The following is a 24,409-nucleotide window of genomic DNA, read 5'->3' as shown; positions in this document are numbered from 1 at the left end:
GTTGATTCATGACTGAAATGTGACCTGAAAAACCAGAAAAAGAACTTCTATTTCCGTGATTGCTGCGGAGATGCTTTGGCTGAAATGGGCTGTGGAGGGTCTCCCCCTTCCACATATTGGGGCAGCGAGGATAAAGTCCTCTCCACCATGATGCTCGGGTCCTGTTCCTTCTTGCAGTGAGGTTTTCCTGGCAGGGCTCAGCACCTCCACGGGCAGCAATACCTGGCAGGGCAGCAATACCATTACGCAAAGGAAAAGGTGGGTTTTTTTAGCTGCCTGCGAGTCATCCGAAGGGCACTGGGAGATTTTTTTTTTTTTTTCCTTTTGCCGGGCTTGTTCGGCGGGTTTTGAACTGGATTAAACCTGGCAGCTATTTAGTTTATTTGCAAGGGGTGTTTTCCAGCAGGGCTGGGTAGCAGCAACCTGGGTGTGCCGGCAGGTATAGCCGTGACGGCGACAGAAAACTCTTTCCCAGCAAGAAAAACACAGTCCCAAACATTGATGAGATAGGTAAGACGGGTGCATTTTGTAGTGAGGATGTTGCATTTAAATAAATGCACGCGTGGGGTCCTTGCACTGCTTTAACCTTTTTTTTTTTTTTTTTCTGTAGAGAGTATTTTGGGGGGTGGGTGGGGTGGGTTTAGGGCCTGAAAAGCTGTCGTGGGGGAAATACCCTTGAATGGGGATGTGGAGCTGTGTCTTGGGACTGCTGGCCTTGCAGCCAGTGCCTTGGATGTAAAATATCCCAGAGAAAATCCTCTTTGCCTGGATATTTTGAAAGCTCCTGCTGCAAATCCTGGGGCTGTTTTTATACGGGCGATGCTCTTGGTGGCGAGAGGGTTAATAGGTCGCCCTGGCACACAGGGGGTTAAAAGGCAAGGAGGGGGCCAAATCCTGCTTGGGGGGTTATTTATTAGGACTGGGGACACCAGGGGTGTAAATCAGTGCTGCTTGGGAAGAAGAAGAAGAAGAGGAGGAGGGGGAGGCGGGGGAGATGCTGCCCAAAATCCCGGCATCCCTCGGTGCAGCCGCTGGACCGCGGCTCCCATCCGGCTGCGAGCCCTCGGCCGCTGGGATCTGGGGGTGTCGGGGTGGGTGCCAGCTGGGTGTCACCCACCCTGGGCACCCCATTGCAGCCGACGGTGGGATTCATTCCCATCGGGTTGAGGGTTGGCTTTTTTTTTCCCGACGTTGCCTCCCCGCCGGGGGCCTGCTCGGCCGATGCGGATACAAAGCCGGAGGAGACGCGGCCTTCCCAGGTCAGCAAAAACCCATCTCCCCTCCCCTCCTTGCCCATAAATCCATCCATATATATATTTATAATCTATATCTATAGGTTATTCCATCCTCTTGCAGGGGGAAGAGGTCACCCTTCACCACCCTGCCGCTGCCAGGGCCGATCAGGGCTTTTGTTATATATATATATATATATATATCATATTTTTTAAAATTGCTTTAAAATATATAAGCAAGAAGAAGAAGCAGTGGGGAGGGAGGAGGTGGGCTGCGGTGTATCGAGCTTATTCTGCACCCATTCCTGGGCTTTTTCACCCTATTTTCTTGCAAACTGTGACGGTTGCAAATCCCTCCTGGGTTTTCCCAGCTGGGATTTGCAGCACCTGCAGGAAACTGTAATTTCTTGTGAAGGCGTAAGAGCTTCCCCCAGGATAATTTTGACAGCAAAAAATGGCAATTTCCCCCCTTTTAGTGATTTTTTTTAAAAAATTTTTTGGACATGGGTTGCATCGGCGTGTGAGGTTGCATTGCATGCTGCAAGGGTTGCAAAGGGACTGGAGTCGCTGCAATATTTTTTTTCCCTCTGTTTGTACCAGTTTGGTTTTCCTTTTTTAATGTAATAAGTGTGTTTTAGTGAGATGCCAGGTTGCAAAGAGCAGGTTTTTGCCCCAAAATACCAGCAAAAAAAGTAAAGTGATGCATATGTGGGGTAGAAAAAAAGCAGTATTTTATGCAGTGCTTGAATAGGTGTTTGCAAAATGGAGAGAAATTAAGAATGTTGGGGAGGGTGATCCCTAATTCATCGGTGTCACCACCTGATGCTGATTTCCGAGTCACTTTTCAGCCAAAATATGGTGACCTCAGAGCACTGGCAGGAGGAAAAATCACTTGCAAAGGGTGGGGGAGGTTTTAATTTGGAGCTTTGCAATGAAGAAGACACCAAAATTGTTGGAAATTTTGATCTGGAAACACTAATGGGGAAAAAAAAACCTTTTTAAAAAACTTTTTTCTTGTTATTTCTGATTCAAAATTCTTCCTTCAAATTTCTTTCCAGGGTAGTTTTGCAGTGGGTGAACTTTGCAATTGCTTTGGAAAGCATTGAATTGGGGAGGTTTTGGGCAATAAATAAGGCTTTTTTGTTGCTTTTTGAGTCTCTTTGCAAGGAATCTTTGCAGAACAGGCTCTCTTTTTTTTAATTCAAGTGCTATAACTGATTTTTTTTTTTTAAAACTGATTCTTTTTCCCCCCCCTTTTTTTCCCCTGCATTTGCACTTCTCACGGTGCGAGCTGGACAAGGGGTGGATTTTTTCCAGTTCGTCAGAGATGTTGAAAAGGGAAATAAAAAGGAAAACGGCGGCAGTTTTCCAGGTCTTGGGTTTTTAGCTGGAATATTTGTGGGATATTTGCCCAGAAGAACCGTTTTGAGGTGAAAGAGGGAAACACCATGTTCAGAAAAAGCTTTTCCTATAAGATGATGCCTTTTGGCAAGAGTTTATTTAAAATATAATCAAAAAAATGACTTGAATTTTGAATTTTCATGGATTCTTTTTTTCCAGGGGGAAAACCCACCCTTTTGTCTTTTTTTCCATGAAAACCCTCTTTAAATTATTATTTTTTTTAAAATTGGCACTTTTTTAGGGGAAAACTCCATCTTTTTGCTATTGTTCCATTCCCACAAGCCGCCCCTTTTTGCCACCTCCAACCACAACTGCATCAAAACACCCAATTTGGGGGAATTTTGAAGATGTGGGATAATCTTTCATCAGGATAATTTCTCTTCTTTGGAGCCCTCATTCTTGCACTGATGCCTTCAAATATCTGCAATTAATTTCTTAGAAAATTGGCAAATAAACCACTTGGCCCTTAAAACACTGATAACACACCACGCAGACACAGTTAGGGCTAGGAAAAAACCCCACTACATTGCAGCAAATATTTGCTGGTTTTTTTGTGTTTTTTTTTTTTTTTTTAAATATTATTTTAAAGGACTGGGCTTTGGGGGAGAAAAAGCTTTGCTCAAGGGACCATGCCACTCCTCCCTGGCATCCTGCACACTGGAAATAATCTGAATTAATTCTATTTTTTGGCCAAGGTGATGGTGGAAAATCATCCAGGTGGTGAAATATGCCTTGAAACCGCAGTTGGGATGTGGGACCGTCGGCTGGAGGAGTTAATAAGAAGTTGGAGGAAATTCTTGGGAGATAAAAGCTAATTCTTATTTCTACCCCACCCCCCATCCCTTATAAATAGAGCCAGGGTTATTTATAAGGAGAGATTAACATGGTGGGGATGCAGAGACAAGCAGGAGGGATTCCCAGTGTAAATCCTGGCTGCATCCCTGCTGTGATATTACAGATATATTTTTTTAATATTTTTTTTCTTCAAAACCCCTATATTTATGAAAAAAGGGGGTTGGTGAGATGGGGCAGAGGATGCTTTAACCAGGGACCTGTCCCCTGGGCCTGGCAGCCGTCCCCTCCAGCTGGGACCTGTCGCTCCATCGTGGCAGCTAAAAATAAACAAAATAAAGCCAAATAGTTGCCAGCTTGCTAGGCAAAGGGTCGGGCCGGGTTTAGCAGATGGCCCTGCTTCTCTGCCTTTATTTAGATCGAGCTCTATTTATTTTTCCTCCCCGCCTGTGTTGGGAGGGAGACGGGGCTGAACCGTGGCTCGTGATGCTGCCTCAAGCTGTTCACTGGTGGCAGGGTGAGGACCCAGCAGCTCCTGCAGGCTTTAAATCCTTATTTCCAAAGATATTGTATCCCTACATCCTTCTGGGATTACATTGCATCCCTGCCTCCTCCTTGGATTATTCTGCATCCCCATTTTGCTATCCCAGTCTGGTTTGGGGGCATCTCCCTGGCAGGGCAGCTTGTCCCTGCCAGCTTTTCCCCAATCTCATGGGATGCATTTTGCTTCTGGGATGCTCCTACCCCTGAGAGCAGTTTTGCTATGAAAAATTATGCAAAAGAGCCTTTTCTTTCTTTTTTTCTTTTAAATTTAGCAAGACCAAATCAAAAGTTGCGGCGGTTGTTTTGGAGAGCTGGTAAGTCTCTTCAGTGGCAGGCGTGCTTGCAGCCGGAAAAATAACCAGCCATGGGACAAATTGGGCGGATGGGAGCTTATGTCAACTGTCAAAATGGGAAGTGACCTTCTTCTGCCTCGCTAGCGGGATAAAATCGGGACGGAGCCACAGGACCCAGCTGTGCATCATCCTCCCGCTTCCCTCTCCAAACACAGAAGCCATGAGATCACTGGAAAAGTGAAGCAAACCAGTGAACAAACTGGTTTCTGGATAAAACCATCAGCATCGCTTTTCTGGGTTTATTCTACCCAGGTGTTGCTATTTTCTCCTTACTTCGTTGGGGTTTTGGGGTTTTTTTTTGAGGCATCGCTGCAGAAATATGGCTTTTTTTCCCCTGTGGTACTCGGCTCCATCGCATCTCCTGGTGGGGCTGGTTTTTTTGTGGATTTATGGCTGGGTTGGCATCGCATCCATAGGGATAAAACCTGGAGCTTGCGAAAGAGGGAGAGAAGGGAATCGCCTGCACCCATGCTAATGGGAAGCAGATTAGGCAACATGTGAGAGCAGCCTTGGCTGCCAACCACTTTCTGTTTTGAGGGCCAGGAAAAGAGTTCAAGGAGAAAAAAAAAAGTGTCCCTGGGTCCTCCCCCCGCCCCGATAAATCCCTATTAATGTGTTTATGGAGGCTTGTTGCAAAAGTGGCTGGAAGAGGATATTTGTGGTGGCAATGCAGGACAAGGAAGGGAAGAAGAAGTTTATTTTGGGTTTTTTATATATATCTGGGAAGGGGTTGGATGGGTTTTAGCTCGATGCTGTAGGGGGGATATTGCAGCGGGATGGGGTTGGGGTTGTTGAGCACTTTGCAGCCTGGCTGGGTTGCAGCATCGGCTTGTGCACGTGCTGTGATTTCAAGCGGTTTATAACTTGTTTTCCAGGGATAAATGGAAATCTGGGAGGTGATCCCAGACCTCAACTCCCTCCTGCTGTGCTCTAGACCTACTTATATATATGTATATATATACATGTGGCCCTGGAGCTGTATGACTGGCTGCAAACCCACGTGGAGCAAGTGCACCCACGCTGTGCTGCAGCTCCGAGGGGTTTTGGCACAGGGGGAATAAAGAGATCCTTTATTTTGGGGATCATCCAGGGTCTGTGCATCCCCTATATCCACCTCCCAGGGGACATGAGGATCCAGGCGAGGGAGAAATGGTCGCTGGGGTAGGGGGTCACAGCTCTGCGGAACAGGGTGGTGGCATCTGTCATGTGCCAGTTTCTGCTTCCAGAAGGACCAAATGAACAAAGTTTGGTCCCGTTTTGCTCGTTGCAACCTCTCGGGTGTTGTTTCTCTGCTGCATCGTCCCTTGGGCACAGGGGGTGTGGGTGTGGGGGGGGTGTCCCTGCTCTGTCCTTCCTCTTCCTCTTGGCGACCTTTCAGGGCGTCGTGCCGGGCGTCTCTGGTTACCGGAGCGGATGAGCCATTGATCGAAGGAGGATGCTTGGTGCTTCCCACCCTCCGAGACCTTCAGACTTGATGCTTGGAGCTGGATTTACCATGCAGGGGCTGGATTTGCCATGCACAGGGTGGATTTACCGTGCACGAGCTGGATTTGCCATGCCAAACTGGGACCTGGGAGCAGCTTTTCTGCTCCCCCGCAAAGTTTTGCTGGAGCGGGATCCATCACACCTGGGGGTTCCTCACATTGCCTCCTCTCCTGGGGATGGATTCGGGGGGCTGATCTCCCCCTCTCAACCCATTTCTCCTTCTCTCCTGCAGGAAAGCCTTGGGGAAGGGCCCAGGCGGAGCATCCAGACCCCCCGTGCCATGGCTTCGTCTGAGCTGCCCCCCAACCCTGCAGTAGGTACTGTCAATCCGCTCGAGCTGTTTTGTTTTTTTATTATTTGGGGGGGGGAGGGACGGACGGGGACATCCACCCTTGGGCAGCAAGGGGGGTGCGTCACCTGGGGGCATCCCACACATCCCCATCGGAGCCTCTTGGGGTTGTGAAAACACGAAGGGCTTGTTGCATCTTGCAGGTTTTTTGGGGGGATGCTCTCTTCTGTCCCCTCCCCTGCATCCCTCCATCCCTCTGGGGTACAGCAGCACCGCGAGGGTGGGGACACTGAGTGACAGGGCTTCTGCTCGCCCCAGAGACCCCCAGCGCCCTGCCCCACGGGGAGGAGGACCTCGGCGAAGCCTTCGACTTTGAGGACAGCGAGGAAGAGGAGGAAGAGGAAGAGGATTCGGCGGCTGAGCCGGGCGGCGAAGCTGTCCTCCGGGCACCCCCTCGCAGGCGACGTGCTGCCAGCTCCGGCATCGGTGAGGAGCGCAGGCGGGGGGTCCCCAGTATCTCTGATGTCCCCACTGTGTCCCCTTTGGGTGCCCAGGGTGGCACCGCTGTAAGTCCAGGCGCCAAGGTTGTTTCTGTTTGCTTTTTCTGTCCACAGACGGGCTGGTGCCAGAGACCCAGGAAGGGTATGTGGGGTGTTGGGGGGGGGATTTTGTGGGGGTTTTGAGTCACTTGAAGGAGAAAGCACAATTTGGGGGTTTGCGCCCCTCTGTTTGACATGTTGCAGCCTGGTGCCGTGCCTCAGTTTCCCCAACTTCTCCCGGTTGCTTGTGAAAGCAGCAGAGCCCTGAGCTTCTGGAGTGCAGCCCTGGGGATCTGTGGAGGCTTTAGCTGCCATCGGGGTCTGTGATTAAGTGGGTGGTGGGGGCTTCCTCCAGCCCCCCGACCAAGGAGATGAGGGACAAATCCCCTGAGATGGGTATTTGAAGGGGGCTGGTGTTCACCCCAGCTGCAGATTTGGGGGGAAAAGATGCAAATTTGGCTGCAGGGAGGGCTTGTCCCCCCCCCCCAGCAGAGCATGCACAGGGCACAGTGAGAGGGGCAGGACCCCCACCAGGGTTGGGGACCCTCTCCCCGTGCTCCCTGATGCTGGCGCATCCTCTTGCCCTGCAGCAGCATGCAGACTTGAGGATAAAAAAAGCCATTTTTGAGTCTTTAGCATCATCCCTGTGTGGGTTGCCTGGACCCACTTAAAAGAGCTATCGTGACCCTAAAACCCAGGACCCCCCAAATCCATGAAGAGCAGAGATGTGATGGGGGGGGAGGGGGCACAAATATAGTCTTTATTCTGTGCTTGTGAACCCAGGTAATAGGAACTGGGGGTGCTAGGAGGTGAGGGGCTTGGGTGCACCCAATCCTGGGGGATTTGCACCAAGTCCTGTGGGGTTTGCACCCTGGGGTGCTCTTTGACCCCCTTCCCTGCAGGCTGCCAGTGGGGGTGAGCAATGGGGAGGCTGGTGGAGACCCCCACATCGGTGCCCAGACCTGGAAGAGGAGAAGCAGCCACCAAGGTGGGTTAGAATGCCAGAAAAAAAAATCCCTGCCAAGGTTTGGGAAGGATTTCTCCATCCTGGCTTGATCCTTGGGTGCTGACCTGTGAGTCCCTGGGGTTTTTTTTTTTTTGTCCCACACAAAGGTGAGCGCTTCGAGTTCCCGGCGGTGGAGGATGATGTGATCTATGATGATGTCCCCTGTGAAACCCTCGATGCTGAGCAGGACGGTAGGGACAGACCTTGCCCCTCCTCCCTGCTTCCCCAGGGACCACGAGCCCATTTTCCACCAGGGCAAACTGAGGCACGCTCTGGGAAGGAGACGCTCATCCTAGAAGGGGATGCAAAGGGGGAAAAACCCCTGGGATTTGGGAGAGATGAAGACAGATGTGTTCCCAGAGGGGTTGCAAGACCCTGAGGATTTGGGGCTTCTCCTGTGTGTCCCTGGGGCAGGGAAATTGCCTTTCAGGGAGGAAAAGGAGCTGTTTTTTGTTTGCTAGGCCCCGGGACGGAGCACGGCCTGATCTACGAGGAGGTGCAGCGTGGCGAGGGGCCGCGGGCGGGCGAGGATTTGGGCTGGAGCTCCAGCGAGTTTGAGAGCTACAGTGAGGATTCAGGCGAGGAAACCAAGCCAGAGGCCGAGCCGGCCAAGCAGCGGGCATCCTTCCAGCCCAAGGTAATGGTTGAATTTATGTTTTTATTATTGTTATTTTCCTTTTTTTTTTCCCCTGGGTTTACTTGTGTAAAGGCACTGGAGCATCAAGCCCAGCTGCTCCTGCAGATGGTGAAGGAGAGGATGCTGCGGTTCCTGGGGTCACCCAGTGCAAAGCCAGGCTGAAACTTTGGGGGTTTCATTTCTTTCTTGTTTTTTTTCTTCCTTCCCCTTTTTTTATTTTCTCCTTTCCTTTTGCATTTTGGCATTGCTGGAGCATGGCTGCTGCCTTTCCCTGTGCTTGCTCCCTTACCTGCTCAAGCAAAGACAGATTTTTGGGAAGATGCTGCCTGTACTGTGCTGCTTTGGGATGATTTCTCCTCCTCTCTTTTTTTTTTTTTTTTTTTTGGCTGCTTACCTGGATCTCTTCTCTGCTTTTTCTCGCCTCCTCTGCCTTCTCCTCCTGCCTGGTTTGCTTTGGGCTCAGCTTTCTCCAGACCTGAATAGACTAAAGGAGAGATACGCCAGGACTAAGAGGGACATCCTGGCTTTAAGAGTTGGGGGGAGAGACATGCAGGAGCTGAAGCAGAAGTACGATTGGAAGGTACTGTCCCTCCTCCGTTGCTTGTCCCTTTTCCCCCAAATTTCCCAGGGAGGGGAAAAAAGCCCTCCTGGAGTTTATCCAGGCTGAATTCATCCCATTGTATCCCCAGAAGAGAAAAAAAAAAATGGAGTTAAGCACCGCAAAGCTGCATGTCCATCTGTCTTGCAGCTCCCCGTCCTTCAGCTGCCCGATCTATTTGCTTTTTGGGTGTTTGTTTTTTTTAAGGGGCGTTTGGACGAAGCGAGGTTGCCCGCGGGATAGATGGATCTGAGAAGGTTTTTCCCCTGATACAGGGTGGAAATCAGGTGGGGAAGGAGATTCTTGGGAGGTGTAGAAACTTAGTGCAAAGCCATTCCCAGCCCCAAACCATCCAGGTTGGCAGTTTATGGCCAGTTTGGTCTGGGAAGGTGATGCCAATGTCAGCTTGGGCTAAAAATGCTGCGGTTTGAGGTGTGAAAGGCCAACACCCCCCACCCTTTGCTCTCTCTCATGTAAAGCCCTAATGCAAGGAGGGGATGGATGCACTTGCACCTCCCTTTGCTCCCTCATTTGCTTTTGCTGCATGCTTCTGCTTTGCCTGCACCTGCTTGCCCATGGCCGTGTCCCTGCAGAGGAAGGAGAGATGCTGGAGCATCCTTCTTCCTCAGCCATGTGTCTCCTCTTCCTCCCCGTCGGGCTGTGTGAGAAAATGGGGATGATGCTCGGAGGGCATGACCCCAAAGGGATGGCACTGCTGTATCCGGACCCAAAACGGGGTCCTGGTGCGGCCTCGAGCCTCCCGGTCCCCCTTGTCCCCCTGCCCAGATGACGCAGCTGATGAAAGCAGCCAAAAGCGGCACCAAGGATGGTTTGGAGAAGACCAAGATCGCGGTGATGAGGAAGGTGACTTTCCTACACCGGAAAGAAGTGCCGGGTAAGTGGGGAAAACCCCACCTTGCTTTTGAGAGGGGGGAAAAAAAGTCTTCTTGAGGGCCTCTTTAAAGAAATCCTTATGGCTTTCAGCTTTTCCTTTTGCTGATTTCTTTTCTGCATTTTACGTTGGGTTTGTTCCCCCCCCCCCCCCCTCTTTGCATCCCTGTGCAAGCTCCATCAGTTCAGCTTGCTCCTTGCTCCAAGCACCCACGTCCTTTTGGGATCAGGACACTGAACCCACCGTGCCAGCACCAATGGGTTGCTCCCCTTGGACACAGAGCAGGATCTGCCCTGAAATACCGGGTTTTGGGGTGTTTTCCTAACCTTCCTGCTGTCACGTAGGGGATAGGGAGCGGAGAAGGAGGGCGGTGGAGGCGGAAAAGTGGCCGCCTGCCCGCTGGAGCTCGAGGGTCTCCCTGGAGCATCGCGGGGGAGGTAGGATCCTGGCGGGCGGCCTCGGCCGGGGCTGCCCGGGGGATCTGGCGTGTGTGTCCTGGCCTCACTGCATGTCCCCGACTCAGCTTAACTTTGCAGAGGTTGTGGCTTAAATGCTTTTGAGGGTTCCCAGGGGTGCTGGAAGGCATCCCATCCCCAGGGTGCTGCAGAGCATCCCGTCCCCAGGGCATGGAGATGGGGAGAAGGAGCTTGAAGAGCTGGCAGCCAAGGGCAGCGATCCTCTCTGCCAAAATTAGGGAAGGAAAAAGGTCACCCGGCTGCCAGCGCCCTCCCCTCCAGCCCGGCCGGTCCTCCCTGTTACCGGCTGTTTATAGGCGACGGGGATGGGGCTGGGGTGGCCGTAGCGGGGCGTTGCGGCCATGTGGAAGAAGCGGCCGTCCCTGCATTGCGAGTCCGCCTTGGCTCGCTCACCCTCCTCCTCCTCAGCTGCTTCGGCCTCGGGTAAGGGATCACCACGCTGCCCGGTGGGTGCTCGCCTGTCTCCTTCCCCATTTTCTTCTGCGTCTGCTTTTGCCTTCCTTTTTCCCCATTTTCCCTGCTTGTGCCCACCCTTGGGAGTGAGGACAGGGAGCTTTTCCCCCAACCAGTGTGGCTTTTTGGGGACGGGGACCCTTTTTGTCCCCTCCCTGCTGGGAGCTGGCTCGGTCTCTGCTCGCAGCCTGACTCATGCCGGTGTCCGGTGACAGTGGCTGGGGCTCCAGGAGGGACACGCGATGCTGGGAGGACGCTGGGGTCCATCTCTGGTCGCAGCTCTAAACCCGAATGCATCCTCAGCCAAGCAGCTGATGGGGCTACGGGCTCTTCTTTAGACCCAATAGCGTCTAAAATTGGGGATTTTTTGGCTTTTGGTTTTGTTTTTCTTTTCCTGCAGGGGACTCGGAGGAGGAGGACACGGGTTTTTTGGAGGTCACTGTCTCTGACATGAAGCACCCGCCACCAGAGCTGGGCCCCATGCCTGAGGGACTGAGCCCTCAGCAGGTCGGTGTGGGGTGGATTGGGGGTTTGGGAGGAAGGGGCATGGCTTCCCCTTGGTCCCATGATTGAGCAAGCAGGGAAAAAAAGGGGAGTCAGCAGAAAGCGATGCTGCCATGTCAGCACTTCTGCAGCTCACCACGCCTGCATTGTGTGTCCCCCCCTGCTCCCGATCCCATTATTTGGGAGCGAGGGGGACCAAAGCTGAGCCCTGGCATCGTTACAGGTGGTTCGGAGGCACATCCTGGGCTCCATCGTGCAGAGTGAGCGGAGCTACGTGGACTCCTTGAAACGCATCCTGCAGGTGGGGGACCCCCTTTTTTTTCTGGGGGGTGGGGTGGGGTGTTTCTGGGTGGGGTGCAGGGATGTGGGGATGCTGATGTACCAGCATCTCCCACAGGATTACAGGAACCCGCTGATGGAGATGGAGCCAAAGGTGCTGAGCGCTAGGAAGTGTCAGGTGGTGTTTTTTCGCCTGAAGGAGATCCTGCAGTGCCACTCCATGTTCCAGATCGCCCTCGCCTCCCGCGTGGCTGAGTGGGACTCAGCAGAGAAGATCGGGGACCTCTTCGTGGCCTCGGTAGGAGGAAAAGTCAGGGGATCACTGACAAACTTCCCCCTGAACCCCTCTTGATGATAAGGGGGGGGTTTGGAGGATTTAAGTGGTGTAACCCCAATCTGGGGTACCACCAGCATCCTCAGCATCACTCCAGAAATACACAAGCACTCCCACGTTTTGCTGACCCCCCCACTTTTGGGGGAGCCCCACGCCATTGTGGCTCTCCTCCTGCCCTCTCCCCAGTTCTCCAAGTCGATGGTGCTGGACGTCTACAGTGACTACGTCAACAACTTCACCACTGCCATGTCCCTCATCAAGAAGGCTTGTCTCACCAAACCTGCCTTCCTCGACTTCCTCAAGGTCAGAAGGACCCAAACACAGGCACGTGGTACTGCTGGTCACCACTGTGGGTGAAAACTACTCTTTTTTTTTTTTTTTCTTCCCTTTGCAGAAGAGGCAGATGGCCAGTGCCGACCGAGTCACACTCTATGGGCTGATGGTGAAGCCCATACAGAGGTTCCCTCAGTTCATCCTGCTCCTGCAGGTAGGGGCAAGGGGTACCTGTACCCACCTTTGCACCTTATTTTTTGCAGCTTGGGTGCTGCAGGAAAGGGTTTAGCAGGGGACACGTTTCTGCGTTAGCAGCTTGGTTGCAGCTTTGGGGACTATCCCAAGGATCATCCTCCAAGCTTTGATTTTGGAGGTGCTGAAAGCACTTCCAATTGTAGTGTCCCCAACAGGGCTGATTTTCCTGGGGTGATTTTTGCCTCCCATCCCTTCTGCCACCCCAGGATATGCTGAAAAACACCCCCAAGGGCCATGCGGACCGCCTGTCCCTCCAGCTGGCCCTCACCGAGCTGGAGACGTTGGCGGAGAAGCTCAATGAGCAGAAGCGCTTGGCCGACCAAGTGGCTGAAATCCAGCAGCTCAGCAAGAGCATCAGTGACCGCAGCAGCCTCAACAAGGTGCGTCCTTCAGTCTCACCTCCTCATCCTCATGATGGGTGGGTTTTGGAGCTGGTGGTTGAGCTCTGCATCTTCCACCTTCCTCTCCGCATCGAGGGTTTCAGGAAGCCAGGATCCGTTTTTTCTCTGAAAGGATGTTGAGTGAAAACAAAGCTGGAGGCTGACACAGGGAAATTCCCCTTCAGGCAAAAGCAAGGACGAGCTGCTTTGTCTCATGTGTCTGATTTTGCAACCGTTGGTGGAAAAAAACAACCTTAAATGAAGCTCTTGCGACACATCCTGGGCTGGGGATGGCCATGGTGGCAAAAACTGCAGTGGGGCACCCACCAGCCTCAGCCCTGGGATCAGGATTTAGGGCCAGGGGATGAAGAGAGACCCAAAAGGGGCTGTGAAGGGGCCACGTTGGTCTTTCAGGGCTCTACTCTCTCAGTGGTTGGACATACAGGGTGCAAAGGATTATTTCATTGTGCAGCCTCAAAGCATGTTGCATGTCTGGAGAACTTGGGGCTGGTCAGAGGAAAATCCTTGCAATAAGAAAAAAGGAAACCAGATTTTGGGGCAGGAGGCTTGTGAGAGCCCCCAGGCTGAGCCCCTTTCCTGCTCCATCCCCTTTGCAGCTGCTGAGCTCGGGGCAGCAGCAGCTCCTGCTCTGTGAGACGCTGACAGAGACGGTGTATGGCGACCGGGGGCAGCTCATCAAGTCGAAGGAACGGAAAGTTTTCCTGCTCAATGACATGCTGGTCTGCGCCAACATCAACTTCAAGTACGTGCTGATGGCCGCTGACCCCAAAATCACTTTGCAAAGTGCTGACGTAGCGACCTCCCCCCTTCCCCACCTCAGTTATTGGGCTAAGTGGGTTTTTCTGTCTCTAACCCAAGGACCTTTGAAACCACCTCACCTTGTTTCAGAGGGAGAACCCACCTGGGTTAGGGTTTATTTGCCTCACGTTTTTGGCATGCCTCCATGCAAAGCCTCCATCCCCTGGTGCTGTGGGGTCTGGGAGCCTGCTGGGACCTCAGGGCTCGGTGGAGGTTAATGCTGCAAATGGAAAAAACCTTTCTTGAGTTCCCCATAATACCTCTTTATTAATTCTTTTTCCCCTCTTCCAGGCCAGTGAACCCAGGGTAGGTGCTGAGTGTGGTCTGCTGTGGTTGTGTGCCCCATGTTTGGGGGTGCAGGCATGGTGTGGGCTTGCAAATGGGACCTGCCTTGCAAAATGCATTTTGCAAGGGCTTGCAGGGCAAGCCACGGTGCCTGCTGATTTATTTATATATATTTTTGCATCCTCCCTCGGCAGAGGCCAGCTGGAAATTAGCAGCCTGGTGCCCCTGGGTCCCAAATACGTGCTGAAGTGGAGCACGGCCCTCCCGCAGGTGCAGGTGGTGGAGGTGGGGCAGGAGAGCGGCGCCTATGACAAGGACAACATTGTCATCCACAATGCTGGTGCCAAGAAGCACGCGCCGTCCGGGCAGGCTTCGCACAGTGAGCACCCATCCTTTGATCCAGTGTTGGGCTGGTTTTGGTGGGGTTGGATGGGGCACTCTCCATTGACCTCATTTCTCCATTTCCCTACTCAAGATAAAGTCTACCTGGGGCCACCGCGGCTCTTCCAGGAGCTGCAGGACCTGCAGAAGGACCTGGCGGTGGTGGAGCAGATCACCCTTCTCATCAGCACCTTGCATGGCACCTACCAGGTATCTACGGGGCAAAGCATGGTCAAACTCGGGATTTGGGTAGAACCAAGCTTAGGTGCTTTGCAATAACCATGCGGTTCCTCGGGGACAGCTGGACATCTCATCCTTGTGCGCCTCACAGATGAAATTTGGGGATGATTCAGGCTTGTTTTGGAGGCGCTTCCATGATTTCTGACTTTTCCCCCAGAACTTGAACATGACAGTGGCTCAGGACTGGTGCTTGGCCCTGCAGAGGATGATGAAGGTAAAGGAGGAGGAGATCCACTCCGCCAACAAGTGCCGCCTCCGTCTCCTGCTGCCCGGGAAGCCGGACAAGTGAGTTTGTGGATCAGGGGTGGGTTCTTCCCACCCTGGGGAGGAGGAGGCTAAAGACCAACCTGGCGATTCTTTCCCTACACAGGTCTGGCCGCCCCATCAGCGTCATGGTGGTCTTCATCACTCCAAACCCCCTGAGCAAGATCTCCTGGGTGAACCGCCTGCACTTGGCCAAGATAGGACTGCGTGAGTAGCCCCGTGACGTGTTGCTTGCCATCACCCTTGCTTTGAAAAGCCAAAATTTGGAGTAAGGGGGTGGGGTGCTCCATCGCTCTGAGCATCCTGACATGAAATGGAGCAGAAATTCAGAGCAAGACGATGGAGAACATTTTGGGTGTTTTCACGTTGGAAATTATGGGAATCAGGAGTTCTGGCTCAAAATGCTTTGCATTTTGGTGCTCTTGGGTGGCATCTCCAGGTTGGCATTGTGTGGTGATGGATTTCTGTTGGCTCCCGTGCTGATGGTGTTGGAGCTGACCCGTTTTCTGTGAAATTGGATGAATAAGCAAGGGAAGAGCCATCTCTCCTGCTGCTTCCCTATTCCTATTTAACTCCACCAGCCACTGCAGAAAAAAAAAAAGTTTAATGGAAGAAAAAAAAAATAATCATTTGCAATCCTATTTGAGTGCTTGGATCCCCCCGGGCTGGAACAATTTCTGATTCTCTTGTTTTTAACAGTTTATGTGGATTTTTTAAAATCTGGGATGCCTAGGGGATAATCCTGTATCCATGAGTTAGAAATAAAAACACATTAAAGCCTAATGTGAAGAAACACATTAGGGTGTACCTTTTTTCCCCCTTTATATATAAACTTACCTGGTTTATTAGGGCTTTTTTTGCCTCTACTCGAGGCGGTTGCTTGGCTGCACGCTGCGGTGGGGTGCAATAGTTTAGAAGAAGGGAGAGAGTTGTGCCCCAGGTCACCAGATGATGGTGGTTTGGGGTTGGAGATAAGAGCCCTGCACTTCAAATTACTAATTTTGAGGTTCCATTGGGGAGGGGAGGGATGCTGGGGGGTGTCTCAGCTGTCCTCAATCGCCTCTGCTCACCGCAGGGGAGGAGAACCAGCCGGGCTGGCTCTGTCCTGACGAAGACAAGAAGAGCAAAGCTCCTTTCTGGTGCCCCATCCTCTCCTGCCACATGCCTGCCTTCTCCTCCAAGGCCCTTGATCTGCAGGTAAGGGTGACAGCTAACCTCTTCAGCCCCCTCAGTACCTCCTTCCCCTTTTCATCCATCATTTTGGGGAATAAAGGCAGAAATCCCATAGTGGATGAACTGGGTGGGATGGCCAAGCTGGTTGCAGAAATTGGTGCAATTCACCCTGGCAAACTGCAAAACCAGGCTGGGCTGTGGCTGGATCCTTATTTTGGGGGTGTGCAGCAATACCTTGCATGCATTGGGGTAATTTGGGGGTGTTGTGGACCCCCCAGTACCCCCGTCTCTCCCCCAGCTTGGCGCTGCAGTGCACAACCCCGTGCAGTCCTCGCTGCTGGGCTTCTCCGCCGTCAGCACCTCGCTGCCACAGGGCTACCTCTGGGTGAGCTACCGCTCCAAAACGGGGCAAAACCTGCCGAGTTTGGGTCACGCTGGCTCCAAACCCCCTCTCCAGTGCTCGTGGCTGGTGCTAAGACCCATTTTCTGGTCCCCACAGGTTGGGGGGGGGCAGGAAGGCGCAGGGGGGCAGGTGGAGATTTTCTCCCTCAACCGTGCCGTGCCACGGACGGTGAAATCTTTCCCGGTGGCTTCGCCGGTGCTGTGCATGGAGTACATCCCCGAGGTGGATGAGGGGGAACTGGCAGGCACCCAGGAGCCCCGACCGACCACTGAACAGCAGCCTGCATCCCCACATCCCACCGTGTGCTTGGGCTTACGAGATGGCAGGTGAGCCCTCATCTTCTGCATCCCTCCCTCGGTGCGACCGCCAGCACCAAACCTCGAGCACCGGCACAATCTCCTGCATCTCCCCCTCCCTGTTCCCTCCCCAGCATTGCGGTCTACGGCAGCGTGGACACAGGGACACAGTGCTTGCTGACCTGCAAAAGCCCGGGCATGCAGCCTGTCCTCTGCTTGAGGCACAGCCCTGAGTACCTGTTTGCGGGGTTGCAGGATGGGACCGTGGCTGCCTACCCCAGGAACAATGGTGAGGGCACCCCCACGCATGCTTTCGAACAGGCTTCTTGGTGGGACACCCTAAAAAACATGGAACAGGTGGTTTTTCACACTAGCAAGATGTTCTGGCTGATAAAATGGTGATAAAAGCACTATTTTTCTTTTTTTTCCCCATTATTTCATCCCTCCCTTGCAGCCCAAGGGTTAAAAAAAAATAAATTTACATTGCCAGGATGAATGCAAGAGGTTTGGGGGAAAATATGTGGAAAACAGTCCTGGTGAGGGGTTGGTGCTGCAGCAAAGGGTTTGCTTGGAGGGTGGTTGTGGTCAGGGGCTACAGGGAGAGTCCACTGCCAGGATGCACAAGGACTTGGAGCTTTTGCCTTCAAAAACCCACCTTTTTGGAAGTATAAACTGAGCTGTCCCCCTGCAAACTTCATCCATGCAAAAGCCCTCTCATTTATTACCTTGGTTTGGGGTTTATTTTCCCTGGCTGCAGCTCAGGCCAAGGCTGCAGCTTGCTGAGAGCCTTCCTCCCCCGGGGACTCCTCGCCTGGGCTGTTAAATACCTTTGCTTCATCGCTAGAGGGTAGGAAAGAGCCTCAAATAATGTGTTCCATTGGCCTATTTTTGGACAAAACCCCTTATTTGCTCTGAGATACCCTGCAGCGAGCAGCACCCAAGTCAACCCGGCGCCACTTAAATTGCATTTTGGGGTACTGCGTATCCCCTTTCCCACCTTATGGGAACCGTGCAAACTATTTAATAAAGTGGCTTTAGTTTAATCTCCATTGCATAAATGCATGTTGAAGGCAGCAAGCTGCTGGCAGGACTGCAGGGTGGGGTTTTTAATCTTATCCCCATCTTTTTATAAGGAGAAAGCTTTCCCAAAATAGCTCGCTTTAACGTGAAAATTGGGATTTGCTGAAAGGCGGCTCGGTTGCAAACTCCTGCTGATGGGAGCAGAGGTCCGAGCGCCCAAAGGGCTCTTTTATCCCTCTGATCCTATGGTTTTATTTTTTTAAAAAATGCATTGGAAATAAGAAAAGGAGAGCAATTATCTATTGAAGTTGCTCAGCCACTGCTGGTGGTGAATTCATCCAAATCCAGATTGGATGCTGTTCACAGAGATACTCCAGATCGGCCCTGGATGAATCAGCTCTGGAATGTGGCTTCAAGAGGAAATAAATTAAAAAAAAAAAAAAAAAGTGAGTTTTTGGCTTTTGCAGCAAGGATCATACCCGAGCGTTGCAGGTGGCCAGATGTCTGCTGCTATAAAGCTGTTTGTACTGGGGCAAAGGGGCTTTGGGGGGGGTTGAAGTTGGGGGTGTGTCCTTCCCCCATTCTTTTGATTGTGGCATTAAGGTGCTTGGAGGCATCCTGGGGACGCGAGGGCTTTGCAGCTGACCCCAGCAACCATTTTAGGGGGGCTTCAGCTGCATCAAAAGATGCTTTTACTTTTTGCTGAGCACCTTTTTGCCCCCCCCTCCATCCTGGCATCTCTGCTCTAGGGGGGCTGTGGGACCTGGCGGAGCAGCCCACGCGTCTGGCCGTGGGTACCGGCCCCGTGCGAGCTCTCCTGACGCTGGATGAGACCCTCTGGGCCAGCTGTGCCAACCAGGTCACTGTCCTCGATGCCACCAGCCTCTGCACCCAGGTAAGGAGCATCACCGGGACCCTTGCGCTGCATCCACGGCAGGGCCACAGCGTTGGCTTTGGGGGGGTCACAATGGTTTGAACCCCAAAAGGTGCACATGTACAGGCACATCGCTGGCTGTGCAATGCCCAAAAAACCCTTTTATTGCTGCTTTTTTCTGGCTTTCATCACTTTTGGGACCCTTCCCCTGATACCAGGTCACAGGAGGAAGATGCGGAGACATCTCCTGCAGCTGCATAAACAGGGAATGCTGAATAGTTCCTGTTTTTTTAAAAAAACCCACCAAACAAACACCTTTCTCCCACCTTTAATTTTCACATTTAGTGCCCAAACTTAGTTTGCATGTATTAGCTGTCGTAAATCCAGCCTAACGGCAGTGCCGGGAATGAATAATGCATCAGGGACTGGGTTCGTTTTCCATCTCCGATTTTATTTATGACAGGAGCCGGGTGGGAATTTTTGCAGAAGAAAAGTGATGGGGGAGGAAAAAAGTAGCGGAGGGGGGAGGCGGGATGCTGGGGAATGGTATAAATAGCATTTGATGGTCCTGGGTCTGCCTGGATGGGACCAGGGACTTGGGAATAAACCCCTTGTGGGGTGGGGAACAAGGGGGGAGATCACCTAAAAGTCTCTATCTGCCCCCATTTTGTACAAGGTTTTTTGGGGGATGCTCTATGCTGGTCCTCTTTGGGAAGGGGATCAACACCGCCTCATTTTTTTTTTTTTCTTTTCCTATTTTAAATGCAATTAAAATTTTGAAGTAAAAAAGTGAGATTTTAAAGCCATAGGAGAAATGAAGGTGAAGTTGCTGCATGCAGGTTTCTCCCCCAGTGGTTTAATCCTTCGATGCTAAAGATGAGTTTTTATTTTGGGAAATCTGCAGCAGGGGTGATGATTTTTTTTTTTTTTTTGGTGCAAAAAGGTGTTTTTCCTGCAGTTTGCATCCTGTGTCTGATAGGAAGATGCTCCAGCAGGGAGCTTGGGAAGCAGATGGACCAGCCTGTGATCCCCAAATAAGCTCTTGCAGGGGGGCGGCTGAGCCTTTGATTGCTGATTTTTAGGGTAGGAGAGAAGCAGGAAAGTCTCGTCCCAACTTGGGATGGATTTTGCGGATGTATCTAGTCTAGCAAATGAGTCTTAAAGAGAAAAAACCTGGAGGGGTGGGAAAGGCTGTGTTACCCAAAAAAAAGCCAACCCAAGAGGGCTTTGGTGATGGGTTGGTTTTGGTGTCCTCTGCCCAGACTGGAGCTGGTGAGGAGGGATGGGACCTCAGCGTCACTTTGGTCCCCTCCCTGTGCAGCTTTGCAGCCCTAAAGCAGCTCCTGGAGAGAGCCTGAGCTAGCGGCAACTTTAGGGAGCAACCCTTTGATTTCCTTTCTGCAATTCCCCTTTTGGCAGCAAACATTCGAGGCCCACCCGGACGCGGAGGCCAGTGTCACACATATGATCAAGGCGGGCAGCGGGGTCTGGATGGCCTTTGCCTCGGGCTCCTCCATCCGCCTCTTTCACACCGAAACGCTGGAGCATCTGCAGGAGATCAACATCGCCACCAGGACCACCTTCGTCCTCCCGGGTGAGCTCCCCTTTCCCTCTGGCTCTTCATTGTGATTAATGGGCAAACCGGGGCATCACCCCACGGATGTGCTGCTTTGCTTTATGCATCCCATCCGTGCACCCCGTGCTTACACATGCCTGTGCATCCTTGCACCCATGTGCATCCCCATTCATGCATCTTTGCACCCCATCCCTGTGCCTATCCTCATCGCTATGCGTGCATCCTTGCACCCATGCATTCATCCATGCCTGCACCCCACTGTCACTGCCCGGTGCACCCCCTTTTTTCCCAGCACCATCTCCCAGCCGCATCCACCCATCCAGCTCTTATCCACCCTGGGTTTGCCAGGTTGTCTCCCCCCTTGTTCCAGCTACCAAGCAACATAATTGCGTAATTAGTTATAAGCACGATACTCATGTAAGTCACTTTTTCTTTTTTTTTTTTCTTAGGGCATGTTAAAATATTTATCACTTCCTTTTCTTCCTGGGCGAGTGAGCGTTGGGTATTAATGCGTTTTTGAACTTGCGCTCCCTCATCCTTTTTAACTCGACAGGTCATTAATAAAGTCCTCCCGGAGAAATCAGAGTTGTATCTCCGCAGATATATTGCTTCGCTGAGTCCGACGCCGTGCAGCGCTAAGTCCCGGCGATAAAATATTCATTTGCCATTAGAAGTCTCACTACTTCCCCCCCTCCTCTTCTTTTTATTTATTTATATTTGTAGCGCTCTCTCTGGCACGGAAACCTTCGTGCAAAGATGCTGCTTGGTTTTGGGGCAAGCTCTGAAGTGTGTTCCCCATGAAAAATGCACTGATGGTGGGTTATCTGGGAAGATATTGATGCAAAATCATCCCTCGCCCTCTTTTTTTTTTTTCTCCTCTTGCAGGTCAAAAACATGTTCGTGTCACCAGCCTCCTCATCTGCCAGGGTTCGCTCTGGGTGGGCACTGACCAGGGCATCATCGTGCTGCTGCCTGTGCCCCGCTTGGAGGGCATCCCCAAAATCACAGGTGAGCACCCAAAAAAACTCCATCCCTATGTGGATGCAACGTTATTTTGGGGCTCGTTTTTAGCAAAGCCACTTTTTTTTTTTTTTGGCAGGAAAAGGCATGGTGTCCCTCAATGGGCACGGTGGCCCCGTGGAGTTTTTGGCGGTTGCATTGAGCACCCTGGCTCCCGATGTGCTGAAAGGTGACCAGGAGGAGGAAGAGGAAGGTCAGGAAGAGAAACCCCCTGAACTGGATGGCCCCCCACCTCGGGAAATGAGAAAAAAAGGGATTTTATTACAGTATCGCCTCCGATCCACCTCCCACCTCCCTGGGCAGCTGCTGTCGGTGCGGGAAGCGCCGGTCGGAGACTCGCCGGCGCACACCGAGGAGGACGGCTCCATCTACGAGATGGCCGACGACCCCGACGTCTGGGTGCGGAGCCGACCCTGCGCCCGTGACACCCCACGCAAGGAGATCTCCTCGGTGGCCATCATTTCGGGGGGTCGGGGCTACCGCAACTTCAACACCGAGTCACCGCGCCGGGGCAGCGATGCCGACAGCACCCTGCTCATCTGGCAGGTCCCACTGATGCTATAGCACCCCAGGACCCCCCCCCACCCGGCACCTACCTCAAAAAGCCACCCAAAAGCTGCCGGGGGTGGTCTTGCACTGAGTGCAGCACCCTTTATTTTTTATTAAGAAGGAAAAAACTGAAAAATGAGCTTTTTTTTTTTTTCCCCCTGAAATACAGCTTTGTGCATGGGGAGAGGGGAGTTTTTAACGGCAGGAACGGTGACCTCCCTGCGGGCTTTGGAGGTGCTGGCTCTTTGGCCGAAGACGTCTGTGTGTCTGTGTGTGAATATATATATATATAAAAATATATATATAAATGATGTATATTATTACCTGTATAAAGAAGGAATCTGTATATATTGGGGCATGTGGAGATGCAGAAGTAGTGGTGGGAGCACTCAGTGGGTGCCAGCTGCTCCAAAATGGGGATTTTGCTGAAATAGACATTTTTTGACTGTGAATCAAGGATATTTGGTACAAAAATCCCCTGTTTTGGGGAGCTGAGTACGCGCAGTTTCTGGAGGAAAGGAGATTTTGGGAGCGTGGAAATAAATCCTATAGGAATCGGTGTGTTTCCTCGCAGTATTTTATAACTGGGTTTGGCTTTAGGTGCAAATGTTCTCTTTCCCTTGCTTCAGGGACAGCATCCCAAGGGGTTAATATACCCCCTTGGAGCTGTACATCCTCAAAAAGCAATAGGAAGCCCTAAAATGACCTTTTTTCCCCCTCCCAGAAATGATGCAGGATGGAGGGAAAATGGGCAGGATGCATCTCTGGCACACAGAGCACTCCCTATCCGCGGCAGCAAATCCTGGGGCCAGGGAGGTGGAAACTTGTCCGAGGACTAAATCAATTTATAATGTGATCCTCTAACTGGCTTCAATTTGATTTTCATTTGTAGCATTACAATTATCAGATTGATATTCCCGACCGTTCAACCTTGAAATGGGACGGCGTGGCTCCTGCTGCTGGGGAGCGAGGATTATCCGCCTTGCACCAATTTCTGAGTATTTTTCTAATTAGCCATCAAATGTGCTTTGCTAGGTTTTTCTTTCTTTGCCCTTAAAGTCTTTTCTGATTAAGTTTTCTCCTTGTCTCAGCTGTGTGAAACGGCATGAAGAGGGTGGCAAAATCTCTGGACAGCCATGGGGCACGCTGCAGCTGAAGCAGCATGAGCATCCTCACGTGCATCAGCGATGCCTGTGGGAAGGGGGTTGAGGAGCTCATGACTTTTTCCACCTGTTTTTCCTCTTTTCCTTTGCACTTTTGCCACCTTTAGGGGTCAGCATGTGGGAAAGCAGCTGGTTCTCAAGGGATATCACTCCATGACAGGGTAGGGAGTTCCCATGCTATGCGATTGCAACCACACAGTTAAAAAATAATTCTGGATGTAATGCCAACCGTGGAGTTTGCATTTTATTTAGCAAAAGGATGTTATAAAATCAATTTGTGGGACCCTAGACACTGTCCCTATGGGCTCACCAGCCACTTGAGCTACAGTTTCACTTAAAATACCCCCAAATCAGGAAGCTACACTGAGCAGTGCTGCTGCTTTTGAAGCCTGGAGGAGATGCCACTACAGATGTTTTCCCCCTGTGCATGGCCTGACAGCACTGGGAACAGGCTTGGCTTTACTCCCTTAGATGTGTTTTTTTTTTCCTTGTCCCAAATTAATGTCCTTTAGCTGATGAAGATGTTTCTCATGCTGCCTGCTAACGGTGGGTATTGCACTCCTGAAGGAAGAGGGGAACCATCAAAGGGGTTCGTTGCTGCCGTGTTATTAACCCAAGTACAGTCTGACCCCCATCCCACCCCATTCGGGGACAGCCCTGGGCATGGTCGTCACCTTTTTCTACGCACAGGTAGAAAATATTTTCTGTTTCAACCACAATGTGCATTGAATGCAAACACTTCTATGCTGGTGCCCCTTAGAATACGCTTTTGAGCCCGTTCCCCCTCATACAAGCTGTGGATGGGTGTCCTCCACCAAGACTCACCTTTCCATGCTGATGCTGCCTATTATTATCGGTATTATATTTTTATTTTTATTTATTATTTCCCTTTTCATTCTGTTATTCACTGTATCGATCCCTTCCTCCAGCCTCATTATCTCGCCCGGATGCTAATGTGCCAGGGCAGCCGGTGAGCTTGTCGGAGACGATGTTTGCAAACACCCAGCAAATGCTATTTAGCAGAAGGCTCTCTTTAACGACTGTGCTGACAAAAGGGAATATATAAAACCCTGGGGCTCTGGTTTGAGAAAGATTTTTTTTTTTTTTTTTTTTTTTTTTTTTTTGCTTATTCTCTGAAAGATGCTGCTAAGGGGCTTGGAGCAGCCCCCTGGCTTCAGAGAACTTGCTGGGAGGGGTAGTTAAGACTTAAAATGGAGATTTTTTGCTACCTTGGAAGGTTAGAATTGGTTGGGGGGGGTGTTGTTTTTTTTCTTTCAGGTAAGTTTAAGGATAAACAAGCTCATGACCCTTGTCCTGGGGGGATGCATCATGCACAGAGCATCTCACATGCAAGCAACCTTGTAGTTGCTTTTGCAATGGTCCACGGAGGAGGAGAAGAGGCTTTTGCTGTGCCAGCATGTCCAAACCCAGGTATGGACAATGGAGAGCCTCTTCCATTGTGCTTTTAACCCCTAAGGATGCAGAAGCCTCCACCCAAATCAGGCTCTTTGCTGTTTAAGTTATTCTTTCCCACCTTCCCCCATTCTCTTTGGTTGCCACCGAGTCCTGCCCAGACCTTGGTGGCCGATAGCCTTCAGCCCTCATCTGTGTTGCAAAGAGGACAG

At 51.6% G+C, this 24,409-nt stretch overlaps 1 protein-coding gene across 5 annotated transcripts; it reads left to right on the top strand.

Moving 5' to 3' along the window:
• Positions 1 to 1,140: 1,140 nt before the first annotated feature.
• ARHGEF10L (Rho guanine nucleotide exchange factor 10 like) lies at positions 1,141 to 22,169 on the top strand. 5 transcript variants are annotated; one of them, XM_074925081.1, is made up of 28 exons: positions 1,141 to 1,259; positions 6,039 to 6,123; positions 6,414 to 6,581; positions 6,710 to 6,737; positions 7,537 to 7,622; positions 7,748 to 7,831; positions 8,102 to 8,277; positions 8,741 to 8,857; positions 9,662 to 9,770; positions 11,097 to 11,203; positions 11,424 to 11,501; positions 11,598 to 11,777; positions 12,000 to 12,116; positions 12,208 to 12,300; positions 12,548 to 12,721; positions 13,339 to 13,484; positions 14,020 to 14,204; positions 14,301 to 14,416; positions 14,604 to 14,731; positions 14,817 to 14,917; positions 15,786 to 15,907; positions 16,182 to 16,268; positions 16,383 to 16,612; positions 16,717 to 16,871; positions 18,352 to 18,497; positions 19,896 to 20,070; positions 20,938 to 21,060; positions 21,152 to 22,169. In XM_074925081.1, the coding sequence occupies exons 2-28, from the start codon at positions 6,087 to 6,089 to the stop codon at positions 21,634 to 21,636; spliced, it is 3,753 nt and encodes a 1,250-aa protein (XP_074781182.1). In that variant the 5' UTR covers positions 1,141 to 1,259; positions 6,039 to 6,086; the 3' UTR covers positions 21,637 to 22,169. The 5 variants fall into 5 exon arrangements, with proteins under 5 accessions (XP_074781182.1, XP_074781183.1, XP_074781184.1 ...); XM_074925082.1 differs by lacking the exon at positions 8,741 to 8,857; XM_074925083.1 differs by lacking the exons at positions 1,141 to 1,259; positions 6,039 to 6,123; positions 6,414 to 6,581; ... (2 more) ...; positions 7,748 to 7,831; positions 8,102 to 8,277 and adding an exon at positions 9,083 to 9,162 and having other exon boundaries at positions 8,823 to 8,857.
• Positions 22,170 to 24,409: the final 2,240 nt, after the last annotated feature.

This window comes from Athene noctua, chromosome 22 (assembly GCF_965140245.1).
Source record: "Athene noctua chromosome 22, bAthNoc1.hap1.1, whole genome shotgun sequence".
Classification (NCBI taxonomy): Eukaryota; Metazoa; Chordata; class Aves; order Strigiformes; family Strigidae; genus Athene; species Athene noctua.
The sequence above is the reverse complement of the archived record's forward strand: the minus strand, read 5'-3'. Positions and strand labels throughout refer to the sequence as shown.

What these genes read in the sequence shown, in the direction of transcription:
- ARHGEF10L (XM_074925081.1), top strand. Translation starts at nt 6,087, where the DNA reads ATGGCTTCGTCTGAGCTGCCCCCCAACCCTGCAGTAG. An exon ending in CCTCGATGCTGAGCAGGACG is followed by an intron (nt 7,832 to 8,101) that starts GTAGGGACAGAC and finishes TTTGTTTGCTAG; the next exon opens with GCCCCGGGACGGAGCACGGC. An exon ending in TGCCTACCCCAGGAACAATG is followed by an intron (nt 16,872 to 18,351) that starts GTGAGGGCACCC and finishes TCTCTGCTCTAG; the next exon opens with GGGGGCTGTGGGACCTGGCG.